At 40.0% G+C, this 17,843-nt stretch overlaps 1 protein-coding gene across 2 annotated transcripts in view; it reads left to right on the plus strand.

Annotated features, from left to right (window-relative positions):
- The window catches only part of mcama (melanoma cell adhesion molecule a), a 126,027-nt gene that overhangs the window by 82,821 nt on the left and 25,363 nt on the right, over positions 1–17,843 (plus strand). For both annotated transcript variants that reach the window (XM_038290370.1, XM_038290371.1), the window contains exons 2-8: positions 5,500–5,633; positions 9,277–9,505; positions 9,603–9,673; positions 10,231–10,318; positions 12,428–12,607; positions 15,436–15,563; positions 16,374–16,515. In XM_038290370.1, coding sequence (XP_038146298.1) covers positions 5,500–5,633; positions 9,277–9,505; positions 9,603–9,673; positions 10,231–10,318; positions 12,428–12,607; positions 15,436–15,563; positions 16,374–16,515 — 972 coding nt within the window. The remainder of the gene's footprint in view (positions 1–5,499; positions 5,634–9,276; positions 9,506–9,602; positions 9,674–10,230; positions 10,319–12,427; positions 12,608–15,435; positions 15,564–16,373; positions 16,516–17,843) is intronic.

The raw sequence follows: 17,843 nt of genomic DNA on the forward strand, positions 1-17,843 counted from the left end.
CACAAACATTTATTTTTCATATTGCACCAGTACAGTTAATGAGCAACCTGTACTTGTGTGCTTGTTTGTTCTGTCTAAAATTTTTATTTTGGAATAAAGAGGTTAATATAAAAATTTTTTTTTGTCCGATTCATCGATTAATCGAAAAAATAATCGGCCGATTCATCGATTTTTAAAATAATCGTTAGTTGCAGCCCTAGGATAAACACAGTTAAAGACTTGCAGGTGAATTCATTTCTTCCCATGTAATCGAGGGGGAATTGTTATGTGTGATAGCATGTAGTATAGTAGAAATTTCTTTAATCCAGTAATCTGTCATATTTTACATTAGAACGGGATTTAGAAGAAAGTCTACTCTCTCATCTTCACCCTCGGGGCTAAGCCCCTGATCTCCTAGGATCCTAGATCCTCCCCTGGTGCCCAATATAATATAGATCTTTCGGTTCCTAGTATCGCTTAAAAAAATAAAATAAAAAATACATTTTTTATCTAAAACTTTAAGGGAAAATGGGCTACCTCTGCACCACTGCTCTGGCAGATGACACAGTGTAGCCCTTTCGCTGTGCGGCACAGCATCATATCTGTAGTTGAGGCAGACATTGACTGACTTAGACCCCAGACAACATGGATGTCAAAATAACTAAATGATCAATTTCTTATGATGAACATATACAGCATTTGCTTTTTTATCTATACATTTGATTTCAATAGATGGAAAAAATATCGGAATATATAGTGACATTGCAATATTCCAACATTATCGCAATCTTGCAATGTCACTATATTAGACTTAGAGATTTAGACAGATTTATTTTGTTATTTTATTTTGTCAAAAAGAAATTTCATTTAAAACAGATCTAGACGATTTCATTTCTTTGAAGTGCAGCCTTGAAAACAGTAATAAATACATTAAAAAAGTAATATGATAATAATAATATGAACATATATTTATAGTTCTAAATTTTTTTTTTGTCATAAATAAAATAACCCATCTTATACAACATTCAGCAGTCTAATGGCATAGATTATATATATTGCAAAATTTATATACAGTATATATAAAGATAGATCTCTTTATATATATGTATATATTAGGGCTGCAACAACGAATCGATAAAATCGATAAAAATCGACTTTTAAAAGCGTTGGCAACGAATTTCATCATCGATTAGTTGTGTCGCGCGATTATTGCGTCATCCGCCGCGCCGTCATCACTGCCTCTTGACTGAAAGAGGAAGAAAAAAAAATATGGCAGAGCGAGCCAGCGCCGCAGGTGCAGTGTTGCCAACTCAGCGACTTTTCAGACCCCTCCAGCGACTATTTTTCAAAAAAGCGACTAGCGACAAATCTGGCGACTTTTTTCGGTGTCACTGGCGGCTTTTAGAGACTCTTACGTGACAGCATGTATCGTTCCTACTCTGCCGTGGGGCGCCTCCCCCACCCCAAACCGGGTTTTCCCGCAGGAGTCCCTCTCAGCGCTGCAGTCAGAGCTTCAGCGTCCAGACTGCAAATGAAGCGCGCATGCACCGGGATTGACGGCGCAAATTGATCACAATAATTAAAATAGCCTGCGCTTTGTAAAGCGAAAAAAGTGAAAACATGCAACTTTTTTCAAAAGACATTAACATGGCACGGAACCACCATGTTTGTTTGGTTTTAAAGTGGGGAAACGTAACGTTAGTTTCTCAGGTAGCTCATCTGATGCTTTCCTTACCTTGTTAGTAGGTTACAGACAGTGATAAGGTTGGCTACTTATTTTACTTTTAATTTCATTTGAATTAGCTTAAGCAGCGTTTATATTTACTTTATAAATAAATTAACTTGCAAATTATGAGGGCAAGGCTTTTAAAGTTTAAATCTTCTGGTGAAGATAAAGTAAAGAAGATCCTGCAATTTATGGAAGTAAAGCAGAACAAAATCCAGCAAGATCAGTAATATGTCAATTAATTATCTGCCACATTCCCATGTAAATATCTGTCTTTGGAGGATGTGTTTTTTACCACCCCTAGTTCTCTCATTTTTATTCCAAATACAATTTATAATTTGAATCACAGGGCTATTTTTATCTCTATGGTTCAGTATTTTCTCAAGTAGCAACTTTAACTGCTATACTTTCCTGTCTTAAAAGGCAGAACTCTTCTAGTCTAAAAAAACCTCATTTGTTGAAATGGGGGGGCGTATTGTTTGAACCCCTTAGGGGCTTTAAAAACAAAAATGTCTTTTTTTGCGCTTTATGAAACAAAGTAGCCTATATTTTGTGGATGTACAGCTACATTTCTCATGTAAGTTTGCGTAGTTTTTACACAAACATTTATTTTTCATATTGCACCAGTACAGTTAATGAGCAACCTGTACTTGTGTGCTTGTTTGTTCTGTCTAAAATGTTTATTTTGGAATAAAGAGGTCAATATAAAAAATATTTTTTGTCCGATTCCTCGATTAATCGAAAAAATAATCGTCCGATTCATCGATTTTTAAAATAATTGTTAGTTGCAGCCCTAGTATATATAGATCACTATATATTGCGATATCGCGATATATAGTGACATTGCAATATTCCAACATTATCGCAATATTAAAATGTCACTATATATTAGGGATGGAATGGTTTCTGAAAACCGTCCGAACCGTTCGGTTCGACTGTCTCGGTTCGGTTCGCGTGTGTTGCGTTCGGTTCATGCGCTGCTCCTTTTTCTCATAGGTGAAGCGTTTACACTCCAGAGCAGAAGGTGGCGGTACTGCGACCAAAGCCAACCACCAGTAGTAAACAAGAAGAAGAAGAAGCGAAGCAGCGTAGCCGGGTGTAGCAGAAAAAAATCAGTTGTTGTGGAGAATTGTGTGGGTATGGCGAGTGGGAAAGAGTTGGGAGACGCGCCAGCAGCACTTTATAGGTCTGCTGTATGGGACCACTTTGCATTTAGAGTGACATACGATGACGGCGGGAAGAAAGTTGTGGATAAAAGTGCAACAGTGTGCAAGCATTGTGCATAGGGATGGGAATCGAAAACCGGTTCCTGTTAAGAACCGGTTCCGTATTTTCCGATTCCATGGCATCGTTTGGCAGCTCGCTGAACGATTATTTTTTCGATTCCGCAGCACCAGAGCCTAGAGCGCCGGCTCTGGGGAGCACGACTTACGTCACGTTTTTTTACGTAACTTACGCAATTTACGCAAGTTACGCAAGTTGGAAGAACTATTCGAGGAGGAAGACAACGAGCTGCGGTCACTTTGTGAATCAAAGCCCCGTCTTTCCTTAGCCCAGAGGGTAGATCAGGAAATCCAGCTCTATAAAAGCTTGCCCTCCATCCCCTGCAGGGATAGCGCCACACTGTGGTCGTGGAACAAGCAAGATACGCTGCCCTTGCTATCTGGACTGGCTGAAAACTACCTCTGTGTGCAGGCTTCCTCCATCCCATCTGAGAGGGTGTTCTCCACGGCTGGAGACACCATAAGCGCTGAAAGATCCCTTATCCTTCCAGAAAAAGCAGATATGCTCATCTTTCTGCAAAAGAACTGTTAATTTTCCCTACTACTGTTTTATAATTAGTATTTTTTGTTATTTAAAATAGGTTATTATCCCATCATTTGTTATTAGACATTGTTGGTTATTAAGTTTGTTCTTGTATTCATTTTTCATTTAAACACAGATGTTACTCCAGTTTCACATTTCCTGTGGACATCTTGATCTTGTTGAGTTTGTAAGATTTTGCAATAGTTAAGTAAACAAAGTTGATTCTGATAATCAAACTGTTTGTTCTCTATTTCCCCCCAAATTGGAATCGAAAAAAGAATCGATAAAGAATCAAATCGTTTCATAGAATCGAAAACGGAATTGGAATCGTGAAAATCTTTTCAATTCCCAACCCTAATTGTGCAACACGTTTTGTTTATGCTAACAGCAACCCGACCAACATGTCATGCTAACCCCGAAATCCCACATACTCCATCAGCGCCCCGCTGCGCTCCAGACCGGCTGCACAAAGCAAAGCCTACAGCCTCCACTGTGGCTCCCGTCCGCTCCGCTCTGATTTCCTTGGAGATGGTAGAGGGCATGCGCCAGATGATTAAATTCAAAGCAGCAAAACATGCGGAAATGATCCAGGGTTTCTGCAGATCAAAAAAATTATAATTATGATTAATTCATTTTTTGGGATTTTCTTCATTAATTTCATTAATTTTTATGGGATTTCGGGATAACAATCAACATATACTGAACCGAACCGAAAACTGTGACCATGAAACCGTGAACCAAACCGAACCGTGGATTTTGTGAACCATTCCACCCCTACTATATATTTCAATATCGCAATAATATTGCATTGTGAACAAAATACCGCAATACATATCGCATTGCAACACCCATGCTGATACTCACCACTAGTTAATTTAGCAGTTCACCCTTGAATTATGCAGCTATTACAACAGAATTCCTTATTTCTATACTGTTGCATAGTGCCATAGATGTAATGTATAATGTAATGTCTATTACTATTATTTTCTGTGTAATATTCGCTTTCTGAGAAAAAACATTTTGACTTTTTATTTGCTGTAAGGTATAATCATTCAAAAATTAGAGAAATAAGAGCTGGAATTAATCTAAATAATTATTTATAACTGAATCTTTTTTAAACACCTGAATAATAAAAATAATCTTTTGTTTTTTGTTAAGAGGGATTTATTTATATCTTAGCATGTTTGTACAATTTTGACTTTGTGAGTTGGAGAAAATGAACTTTAACAAATTTCTACACCCAGTCCTTTTTCATGTCAATCTAGCTATACGTTTCTATTTATACCAGCTTTCAAACAGAACTGCTTTGAATAAGTGGCTAAAACCAGAAAACCAATGGAAGTCATGTATATAATGATTGCATGTGGATTTCTAAACTGTACGTGAGAACAGAATCCCACCAGCTAATGACTTAAGGAAATTAAGTCACACTACAGTGAACATAACAAAGCACCCGACAGCAGCAATGTGGGAACCTGGGAGAAAAAAAAAGGTTCTTTACTCTTCTCTAAAACCAGATTAAACAGAAAAAAATGCCTGTTTTTGGTGTCATCCTTTTTTTTTATTATTTGTCACCATGTGAATGGACCTCTAGAGCAGCTGCCAAGTTCAACATGGCTGAAAAAAGCTTTTGGCGCTCTGAATCAACAGCCCAGTGTCAAACTGGGCTGCCTTCCTTTGCCTGCATTCCCAGAATGATGCCAAGGGAACGGATATTTCTGGCCAAGATGTGGTTTTGTGGTTACAGTCAGTCAGGCAGAAGGAAGATGAAAATGATGCCAAGTGGACAAGAAGCTCTTTTCTTCTTTCTTTGTGCCAACGCGTCTCCAGATCGGCTTGAGCAGACTGTGATCTGCCAAGCCCACTGCATCGGGAATTCAAACTAAAGGTCAAAACTACTCGGAGGGAACAGTTGCTACGAAATGGACGTTTAAATTAGTGTTGCTTTTTATGCAGTTGATTTATGTGCATTTCAATGTGTCTTTCAGTGTGGGGCAAAGTGGAACTGACTATGAATGACAACCTGGAGGTGTACCTTGGTGACTCGGCAGAGATCCCCTGTCATTACAGCTTCTATGGTTTGGATGAAGAGCCCAGCTTCGTCATGATTCAGTGGTTTGTGGTAAGTAAAGCCGAAAACTGGCAATGTAAACCTGGATCGACCTGTTTTTTTTTTTTTTACATATGTGCATATGTGATCTTTTATGCCAATATAGCTCTGGGAATCTACGTCCCAGAGCTAGATGATAGCCCAACAGATTTGCTTTCACAAACAGAACATTATTCTTATTATAAGGTTCTGCTTGGTACTTCTATATGAAAGGGAAAGAGACAGAAAGGGAGGTGAGAAAGAAAGAGGGTATAAGAATTAAGGGGGGAGAGAAAGAGATAGAGATAGGAAAAAGTGCATGAAAAGAGAGAAAATAAAACAAAAAAGCAAAAATAGACCACAGAAAATATACAGGAAGTAAGGGTGCTCCGATTGATCCGTCACTGATCGTTATCGGCCGATAAAGGCTTTAAATAGTTTGATCGGCGGTTTCTATAAAGGCCGATCAGATGGGCCGATGAGACGCACTACTTGTTGAATTCACTCATCCGATTCCTCTAGGGGCGCTGTAGTTGCTCTGCATCGGTATGCGACTGGAAGTGGGGAAGAAGAAGAACACGGTCCGTTTTCTTGTGGTGAGGCAAGTTTGGAAGCGACTGGCACCGAGCCCCCAGAGAAAGTACCACGAGCTGGCTCCTTACACGCTATGTATGCTGAGTTGTTGGATAAGGACGGGGAACATGGTGGCGGTGACATCAGCAGCTCAACATCATCGCAGATGAACCTCTACCTATCAGAGCCAGTCATCCCACGGAGCGGACAGCCGCTTGTTTTTTGGCGAGACAATAAAAGTCGTGTCCCCGCTCTCGCACAAGCAGCCCACGCCTACCTCTGTGCTCCGTGCACAAGTGTAGATAGTGAGCAACTTTTTAGCACAGCAGGGAATATTGTAGATGAGAAGAGGAACAAGCTGTCTGCCAAAAATGCAGAGATGCTTATATTTCTAAAGAAAATCTGCCATTGATGCTTAACAAGTAAGCTTTAAGAGAAATGGCTTTACTAATCTCTATTCCTCTTCTTTCTTTCTCATTGACTCATGTTTTCCATGCTGTGCACTTTAAATGTATGTAGATTTAAAGGAGCTAAAAGAACATTTAAAGTTAGCATTTGTTTGAAATTTACAAAACTTTATTACTACTGAAAAATGTCTGCAGTGATTAGGACATTTTAGATTTTGAGCTAGGACAAAAAGCCAGAATTATTGATATATTATCTAAAGATGTGTGACTGTTCCATCTTGGCTTCTATTTTCAGTTAATTACCGCAGGACAAGCCTAAAATACATACCTTATGCCTTTTTATCATGGCATCCCAAAACATTTGATTTTGTTTTCTTTGCTCTGCACTTTAAAGCTGCAGTCTGTAACATTGAGGGGAGAGCAGACTTCGACTGAAAATTTGAAGAAAAACAGGTTTCACATCACTCCCCCCCCCTCTCTGCTTCACTCATGCCCCACCTCCAAGCTCCACCCCTCTCACAGCATCTGCGCGGCTACCGCATGCGACCAGAAGGGGGGGGATTCAGCGTGTGTGAGCTGTGATTGACACTCCATCAGACGCTCCTCTGGCTGTGATTGGTTGTTTTGACTCGTCCCGAATTATTCTTTCCAGATTGAAATACAGGCAGTAGGCGGTACCAATTGAAGCAGTTTTTTTCACAGGTTACATATCACATGTGCTGCTGTCTGGGCATAGGGACAGTTTTAGCCAATATGACAAAAAAGTGATTTTTAAAAACTTACAGACTTCAGCTTTAAGTTTGTGTAAATTAACAATGACAGATTTTTTGTATCTTATTTAGAAGTATGGCTTATTTGTTAAGCTCTAAGCTGTTTAAGATGTTTCTAAGGAAGTCAAATGTTGAACGTTTCCTGTTAATAAAAGTATACAGTTGACAATTCACAATAAATTATCTTCTGTTCATTTTAATACCTATACATTTTTGTTAAGACTATTAAAATTGAATATATGACATGATAAATAGAAGGCTTCAGATAGACCCAGTGATCGGTCACCGGTGATCGGTATCAACCAATACTGCTTTCAGCAATCGGTGATCGGCCCCAAAAATCCTGATCGGGGCACCCTTAACAGGAAGTCCTAGAAGTCTGCTTTCACACCTGTATGAGACAAGAGGGACAGAAAACAGACAAGAAAACTAAATAAAAAAGGAGACAACAGAAAACCACAGTAAACACACAAAACAAAATGTGTGTGGAAGGTGAAATCCTTGGTGATTAAAAAACATCCAATCTGTAACTGACCGTTAATGCATGGAATGTCTGTTTCCTTCATTCTAAACATAAAGGTTTATTTCATAGTTATATTACATGTAGAACTGCAGGTTAAGTCCTTGTGCTTATTGCATTCTGGGTATTTAGGACTGGGTCACTGGGGCAGCAGTCTCAGAGACGTCCCTCTACCCAGAAACCTCCTCCAGCTCCTGAGGAGGAAGCTTAAAGGCTGGTTTATACTCTGAAACCAGGTGGTCTGCGTGTGAGTCGCAGTGAATGCAGAGACGTCACCGCCCCCTCCGCAGACACTCCGCTGCACCTTTATTTATTACTGTTTTCAAGGCTGCACTTAATGAAATTGTCTAGAGCTGTTTTAAACAAAATCTTGAACAAAAAATGACCTCTCCAAAATTGTAGGTGACCACAGACAGTGTCGCAGACAGGAGGCCTCTGATTGGTCAAATCAACATCCTCTCTACACTATGCGTATTTCCTGTTTGGTACCTTACCGGCTTGTTTTGTTTGTATGACCGCCATTGTGGAAAACGACTCGGGAAAATTGACCAGCTAGAAGAGGGAGGTGCAGAAGAACGCTGGGACCCTTTTCTCACCTGGATCCCCGCTCTTTTTGGCCCTCATGTCCCTCTGTTGTCGCACAAACTTGCCCCCACTTCCTCACTGCCTCGGCTGTATCTAGACCCACAGCTAGTTCCTGATTGGTCCTCTTGGGTTGTGGCGTGGAATAACATAGCGCAGATCACTCTTCAATATTGAGCATAAATCAAAAATATCTGCGACAAGCTCACTGCGACACACAGGAGGATAACCAGACTTTAAGGCGTTCCTGGACCAGCCGAGAGACAGAGTTGCTCTATCCTGTTTTGGGTTGTTATGCTGGCCTCCTCCCAGAGTAACGTCCCGGGACAGTTCCAGAGGGAGGCCTCCAGGGGGCGTTTGAAACATCCTCTTGATGTGGGGGAGAAGCGGATTTACACTAAGACTCTTCTGGATGTTTGAGCTTCTCATAAAGTCCTAATATTGCGAGAAACAACTGGTATTTTATGACAACTCTTACAAGAAGAACTTTCTTCCCTAAAGTGAGGAATGTAGAGCATCATGTGAAGTTATTCTTTAGCATCGGTTTGACCAATCAGGAAATCTTTTAGAACAAAACATAGAACAGATAATGGATGTCTATTCTAATAACATTTCTCTATCTGTATAATGGGTCTGTTTAATGTGTTGTCTTCTTACTTCTGTCTTAGCCTGGGGCCCCAAATTTCCTAAATCCGCCCCTGAATCCAATGACTCCATACACTCCTTGTGATTGATGCATTTGATCCTCTTTGATTAATATTTTATGTCAAACACTTCTCATTGTTTACCTGCTAACCTAAGATGTCATGGGGTTTTCTCTGCAGAGAGCTGCAGGAAGTGGTCCACGGATGCGGATCTTCTACAGTGATGACAGTGAGCAAATAGTCGACAACAACACAGACTACAGCGGACGCATCGAAGTGACTTCAGACCAGAAAGGAACCACACTCTTAATTCAAAACGTCCAGCTTTCCGACGAGAAGGAGTTCTTCTGCCAGGTTAACGGGTTGGCTGCTGGGTATGCTGAGCGAAAGACTCAGCTCAGAGTTTTCGGTCAGTCGGCACATAAATAAGGCTAAACAATGATCTAACAAATCTGTTTAAAATGAAACTGCTATAATTTACTAATTATCTCCTGTTCCTAATTCAGCTCCTCCTGAAGCTCCAGTCATTGAAGGCGTCACTACTGGAGTTTCTGTGAGCAACATCATACCATCTAAGGTTGGTCGCCCCTTAAGATACACCGTTACTATGTTAAAATATAAGTTTATTTATTTATTTTACATTTTTTCCACTTTACAACCAAATCTATATATTTTTTTCCTCATCAGAGTTTAGCACTACATTGTGTTGGTCCATAATATTAGTTGAACCAACAAAAAGGTTAGATACGGAAGAGGATTAGGGCCCTTGAAAAATAAAAAAAAAGTTAACTGATTTTTTAATTTTATTTCAGCATAGTATAGAAAAAAATTCAGAATTCTGAGAAAAAAGTCAGAATTCTGACTTTTTTCTCAGAATTCTGAATTTTTTATTGTCAGAATTCAGTCAGAATTTTGAGAAAAAAGTCAGAATTCTGACTTTCTTTCCCATGTTAAACTGAAATAAAATTAAAAAATCAGCTAACTTTTTTTTTTTTTTTTTCAGTGGCCCTAATCCTCTTCCGTAGTTAGAGGCTTTAACAACATGTGAAAAGATTCAGGGAATGGGAAACTTTGCAAAGCCCTGGTACAAGAGCGAAAATTTAGATAATTAAAGCTTTACATAAACCCCTGCAGGTGGCATCATGTGAGGCTCGAAATGGTTATCCTAAACCCAACATCACCTGGTATAAGGACAACGAGCCACTGACGCCGACAGCAGGACGTAAGTTTTTTCTGTTTGTGTCCTCGAGATTACGAAGAGATTTTATACGAAATTGTGCCTCAAATGGTTCAGTACCTCCTACTAAACAACAAATCTGCCCTCTACAAAGAAGGAATTTTGCTCTTCCAACTTTAAAGGTATTGCGGAGGACTTTTTAAAAGACCTGCCCTCGCCACTTTGAAAAAAACTGCACATGGAAGAGCATGCACGAGCCCGTTTCTCCTCGTACATGCACTGTTTAAAATGTGTTATTTTCATAGCTCATACAAGCTTACTGTGTCCACATACAGTGTTAACTGAGTTAACTGAGTTTATAGCAAACTCAGTTAACTTACCATTCGGACATATGATCCCTGCTTTTTGCTCTGTTGGTGACGTAACTCCTCCTGCACCACGCGGTGCCTGCGCCATCTTTGTTATTAGTAGCCTATGGCGACAGCGGGCCGCTTTGACAGCAAATCCCATAATGCTTTGCAATGAGAGCTCTCCCCACAAGCCATTCTCAGGGATTAAAGTACTCCAGCCCCAGGCCGGATCTCCAGCTGATAGCGATTGCCCGTGGTTAAAAAAAATCACTAGAAAATTATTTGACGGTAAAAAAATGGAAAAAAAAAGACAATTGAAATCCCTTTTGCATTTGTCAGTCAATGGTGGCAAAGGAACACTCTGAAATTAATAGTGTTACCCAATCAGAAGAAGAAGGGGGCGGGTCTTAGGAAAACGTGAACTTCCTCCTCTCGTTTCTTGCTCAAGTCACCAGATAGATTGCGGTACAGTGCTGAAGTTCTACGCGGAGAGTCACCTCGCGTCGTTTAAGGCTCCATTCAAAGGAGAGACATGTAAAAAGTCAAAAAATAAATTAATGAAACTTTATGTTTGGAGAAAAGAACGATAGACAGAACTGAATTAAATGGAGTGGGCACAATGCAGGTCATGAACTCTGGGGAAGATGTCATGACCACAGATAAAGGTCTCAAAAATAAATGACAGGGCGGGATGGCGAGTTATTTAGCAGCTGGTGCAGGAAGTTAGATGAACCAGGCGCTTGCTTCTGCACGCTGGGCTCCAGGAACACTTAGCAGCAAAACTGGATATCAAAAGAAATGTGGTTCATGCAAGTGGTACAGTACTGCCACAAGGCTCAGGAATAAAGGACTCAAAAGCAAGACCTGACACACTGGATTCAAACTCAAAGCTCCTTTAATACAGTCCTGAGTTGAACACCAAACATCCAGCAGAAACAGAGGTATCAAATATGGAGGCAAATCAAAGCTGGGGTCAAAACACTAGAAAGCTAAAGTCTAACAGGCAAAAGGCTGGAAGGCTAAGCTAAAAGAACAAAGACAAACTGGCAAAGGGAAGCTGCAAGGGTGGGAACTAAATACTCTAACGAACAAAAGAGAAGCACATACTCCAGGTGAATTGCATTAGGCTGTGGCAGGTCCTGATTGCAGGAAGGAACTCAGGAAGTGAAGCTGCCTAAAATGAGAGAGAAAAGTAGACAAAGACAAGGTAATACAAGTGACATTTGTCTAATCAGGACTGCCCCTGACAGGTACATATAGATGCACTTTTTCCATCTTCTGGCTGTTTTCGGTCAAAAGTTAAATTTAGTCTTCAATCATTCATGCAACCCCTGATACCATGCCCCCACACCCCCCTGGCATGGCTTGAAAATAAACGCTTTGATCCCTGCTTTCTGAGATATATCTGCCTCTTCTGTGGCCTTTCTTTTCTTCTCATACCGTTCATAGACATGTTTTCTCTTACAGCCCTCGGCCATTTTCAAAGAACCGAGGGGTGAAAGGTGAGCTTCAATGACTGTCTGAACCCGTAGCTCACCACAGATATACGTCTGAAAATACACAGAAAAAGATAGCTAACGGGACGAGCACGTAGGACAGCCTTATGTAAACATATCAGAATGATTGACAGTAAGGAGGACCACTTATATAGATGATCCATCCGGAAATAAAAGATCGTCCTCTATACCTTTAAGTGATGAAGCTCACACCAGCACAATGCTATTTCTGTTTTTCTAGTGTAGATGAATTTTGATTTAACACTCAATTTTACACGATTCTTTGCTTTTTTTGTTCCACATTCCAGAGGTTAACGTGATCACCTTGGTGACCCGGGAGTCCACAGGTTTCTACTCTGTTCAGAGCACCCTGGAGTACAAGCTGGCCAAGCAGGACAAGGACTCCCGTTTCTTCTGTGAGGTCAGCTTTTCCGTCCCGGGAGACATCAGAGTGATGGAGTCCCACCGAATCAACGTCACCGTTCACTGTGAGTTTAAAAACAGCTCTTCCACGTCTGTAGTAGAGCAGTAAGTCACTAATTAAACTCTAATTGTATCCGTCTCACCTCTCTTCTTGACTGTATTTGTCTCAGAGTTTAGTCGCTATAATTGCCCGACAACTCTTTAATTAGTTCAGCTCTGTGCCGCCTTCCTTCGCTGTCAGATAAACAGTTCCCTTTCTGTTCTGTATTGTCTGCAGTTATGTTGCTCATTTAAATATTTCCACATCAAACCATTCTTCTTCTTTCACGTCTTGGAGGGAGTTTATTGTTTCTCATTCGGCTGTAAAAGACGTTAATGTAGCCGAACTTGCAGATTGTGAGTGGAATATTCATAAAACACCCACATTGTAAAGACTAAAGCCAATAAATCCACAGTTTGGGGGAAAATGTTCTGAGCAGAGGTTAAAGTTCAGATTTTAAGCCAATAATAATGAATAAAATGTTGGTCAAGTTTGTCAGAGGGTAATCTCTTCCTGATTTGTCGGTTTGTTTTTTGTTTGTTTGCTTGTAATTTGAATATTTAATAAGATTTTCCATCAATCTTGCACAATAAATTCATCATCTCAGAATGTAACGTACCAAGAGAGAAAAAAATAGTGATAATTAAAGACAAATATTATGCCTTAGAGACGCATATAAACAATCCAGGCAAACTAGTATCAGTTATTCCATTAACTGTGCATTGGCAGAGATGGCAAAAGTACTCACTTTCCATACTTGAGTAAAAGTACAGATACGTGTGTTAAAAAATAATCTGGTAAAAGTGGAAGTACTGATTAAACTTCTTTACTCAAGTAAAAGTAACAAAGTACAGGCTTGTAAATGTACTTAAAGTATAAAAGTAAAAGTAGAAACCACTTTTTTCATGCCGTTGCCTACATTTTAAATGGATGTCTGCCAATAGGACTAGATCTCCGTTGTGTTCATTTTCAATCATCTCGTCGTCCATGCTACTATGCTAACGCCACCGCCACCAAGCTGCAATGATTTGCCGCCAATGAATACCGCCGAATCTGTCGATTCATCTTGTAGTGGTGCGTCAAATGCAACGTAGATTGAATTTGGTATTGATGAGGTGAAAAATAATAACGGTAACTCCATTGAAATGATTCAAAACTAAAGTAACGAGCCAATTTTTTAAAATGTAAGGAGTAGAAAGTACAGATATCTGTGTAAAAATGTAAGGAGTAGAAGTAAAAAGTCGCCATAAAAATAAGTAGTAAAGTAAAGTAAAAATATCAGAAAAATGTACTTGAGTACAGTAACGAAGTATTTGTACTTCGTTACTTCCCATCTCTGTGCATTGGAAATTGCATCCTGGGATATCTGCAGGTCTCCTGGATTGATGCAAAGACTGTCACTGTCTTAGAACCAGATACTGAACTTAAAGGAATAGTACACCCAAAACATGATTAGCCTTCATTTTCTACTCACCCCATGCTGAACAACACTCTGGAGTACTTTTTTGATATCTCAAATGCATCTGGAGATCTGGGAGGCTTCTTGCTGTCTGCTGACATTCAAATAATGGAGGTCTATGGTGCCCGAGGCAGAAAGGTCCATAAAAGTCCACAAAAAACGTGTCAATATTCCTCCATACTGGTCGTCCAATGTATTCCAAGTGTCCTGAGTGGGTAGCATCCAGAATTTACTCGAAACGAAGTCATTTAGAATGTTTTTAGAGCATAAACAGTAGTGTATAGGATTACCTGAAAGCGCGCACATGCGCGATCACGACGCTACGGAAGCCGGCAGACCAAACCAGATGAAAGTGCGCATTCAGCATCTGCTCTGCCGATAATGCAAGCGTAGAAGAAGAAATGTGCTGTTTACCTGTGCAAAGAAAGAAACAACGAAAGAAAAATGTCTGAGGACTTCAGTGTTGAGGAAGAGCATGAGTTCTTTGCCGAGCTGAATGCGCACTTTCATCTGGTTTGGTCTGCCGGTTTCCGTAGACTCGTGAACGCGCTTTCAGGAAATCCTATACACTACTGTTTATGCTCTAAAAACATTCTAAATGACTTCGTTTCGAGTAAATTATGGACGCTACCCACTCAGGACACTTGGAATACATTGGACGAGCAGTATGGAGGAATATTGAAACGTTTTTTGTGGACTTTTATAAACCGTTCTGCCTCGGGCGCTGGGCACCTCCATTATTTGAATGTCAGCAGACAGCAAGAAGCCTCCCAGATCTCCAGATGCATTTGAGATATCAAAAAAGTACTCCAGAGTGTTGTTCAGCATGGGGGTGAGTAGAAAATGAAGGCTAATCATGTTTTGGGTGTACTATTACTTTAAACAGCAGGTCGTAACAGTTAAAGAAGGGACTGAATCATTTTAAGACAGCAGTGAATAAAAGTGTTTTAGTGTTAATTTTGGAGAAGCAGCCTGTAACATTGAATGTGTTGAGCTAATTCATTTGTTTATGTTTATTATAAACAGCTGATCGTTTGCCAATAAACCCAACCTGCAGTGCTGGCTGAAAAAAGAAACGTTGAAGTGTGTAAAAATACCTTCTTCAGGTTTTTCCAGCTGCACCATCTCCTCTTGCTTCCTCTGGTTATTGTTGGAACAGATTCGCATAGAGCTAAGCTGAGTCTGTGCCGTCAGCATTATGGAAATGACCTTGTAAAGTGACTATACCAGCATGCTGAATAAGCCTGCCTAATTTAGTTGATTTCTTTGTGTGTGTGTGTGTGTGTGTGTGTGTGTGTGTGTGTGTGTGTGTGTGTGTGTGTGTGTGTGTGTGTGTGTGTGTGTGTGTGTGTGTGTGTGTGTGTGTGTGTGTGTGTGTGTGTGTGTGTGTGCAGACCCCACCACCATGGTGGAGCTGTGGAAGGAGTCGCCCAAGGGCTTGGTCAAAGAGGGGGATACAGTGGAGCTACGTTGCCAGGGTGATGGCAACCCCCCGCCGCTCTTCATTTTCAGCAAGGAACAAGTAAGAATGGAGCGACTTTTCTCGCCCTACGAGACCCCGACAGAGAATGAGTGACACACAAGAGACATGCAGAGAATGTTTTTGATATGCAGAGCTCTCAGGGTCCCGTGCAGACATGAGTGTGGAGGGTCTATGAGGACTCTTGTCAGCTCTGACCCTGCAGATCCAGACTGGGGTCTGAGACCGGAGGCCACATCGACGGGGCGTATGAGTGGGGCGCGTTCCCATGTCAGACACACATTCATTGTGTCTTTGGAGAACACAAAGCCTCAGCTGACTGCTGTCTGAGCGTTTCCTAATCAGTGTGTCGACAGCCGTGTTACTGGTTGTTCAAAACATGACGCAAGAGACTAATTCAGGTGTCACGGACTACAAAGGGAACAAGCTCCTGAAAACCGCATAATATTTAGACTCTTAAAAGACCTTTTTGCATCAAGACCATTTACTGTAATAGGAAACAGCAGTTTGCTATACTGTTAGCTTTGTTCAAATTGAGATGCTTACTAATTTCGTCATTCCTTCCTTTCTGGGAAACAATAACATCAGCAATCAGTAAAGATGACAGTAGGTGGAACAAAAGGTCAAGAAGGAAACTATTATATTCACAGCTTTGTTTATTTATGCTTTCTTTCTTGATAGAAATAAAATACATAGATTTGCTTCTGTTTCGTGAGAAAATTACGGCAATCAGGAAGGTTCACAGTCTGCAAAACATTTTCAGAGAATTTGTTTTATGAATAATGTCTTAATTTTATTTTGTTGCACCAACATTTATCCTGATGATAACTAATGTGTTTGGTTGTTTTCTAGGAGCCAGATGTGGTGTTGGAGAGCAGAGGTGATGTGTTGATGCTGCCCACTGTGTCTCGGAAAGACAGCGGCATCTACCAGTGTCGGCCGCTGGACTCCGTTGGACAAGCTGTGAAAGGAGAGGTCCAGCTCACTGTGCATTGTACGTTGGAAGATCATACAAGCTCATACACTAGAATCAATGATTCTGTAGTGTTTATATCCTTTAAAGTTCAACCTTTTATGCTAGACTTGGATGGAAGAGGTGTAACAAATGAATTCATACCTGCACAAAATGTCTAAGTTTAATCTAAGTTTCAACTAGGGATGTACGATATAATCGGCCCCCTATCGGTATCGGCCTTAAAACTGAATATCGGACATCGGCCACCCCACCGATATTTAACCCGATATTTGATCAGCTTCTAAAGTCTGAGAAAAGAAAAAAAAAATACTACTTCTTCTTCTTCCTCAAATACTTATTTTTTACAGACTTAAAAACTTCTAAAGACGAGGGAAAAAATATTGATACATTAAAATATCACAATATCTTCCTATGCTGATATATTGCCATTTAAAAACACCATATCAATCTCTTTTACTAATGAAATATTGCTATATGTCATCGTTATGCTACGAAATCCCCCGAAAATTCACAAAATGTTGCCATATTTTTATATGTTGATATACTGATGCGGCATCGATCTATTTTACTAACAAAATCTCACAAGAATTTGCAAAATATCACGAGAGTTTGTAACAGAGCGATGAAATTTCACGAGATTTTGAAAGTAAAATAGATCGATACCGCGTTTTTAAAAATTTATTTGATATCAGCATATGAAAATATATTTCAGTATATTATTTTTCAAAGTGTCAGAAATGGATAACAAAACTGCTATTTTCAATGACTGAATTTTTTTATTTTTTCAGCTTTAACATCAGTATCGATATCGGTTATCAGCTACATGATTTTTAAAATATCGGCATATCGGATATCGGCCAAAATCCCAATATCGTGCATCCCTAGTTTCAACAATAGATTTCACTTAAGTTATGTTTTCTTTTAAGACAAGGACCATCAGATCGGAAGTGCAAATAAATATATAACATTTATACTGCAGGTATTTTTAAGGAGTTCTGGCTTGACTATCTAGACACTGAACATTTTCAAATTCTTACTTTTAAAGGAGTTCAAACTTGGTCAAATGGGAGGGATGAAGTCATTTATCAATATTGGATTTAGTTTTTGTCAAGTTCAATTCAATTTAGTTTATTTCTATAGCACCAATTCACAACACGTCATCTCAAGGCACTTTCCAGTTCACCAGATCATCCGGTCAGATTGATTCAAAGTTTTCTATGTAAGGAAAACCAGTTGATTGCATCGACTCAATGACTGGCAGGCAATCCCTCACACTAAGCATGCTTGTAGCGACAGTGGAGAGGAAAAACCTCCAGCTAGTTGGGTACTAGCTTTCTGCTAAACAG

The sequence above is a fragment of the Cyprinodon tularosa genome, unplaced genomic scaffold (genome assembly GCF_016077235.1).
Source record: "Cyprinodon tularosa strain WSP-4 unplaced genomic scaffold, ASM1607723v1 ctg28, whole genome shotgun sequence".
NCBI lineage: Eukaryota > Metazoa > Chordata > Actinopteri > Cyprinodontiformes > Cyprinodontidae > Cyprinodon > Cyprinodon tularosa.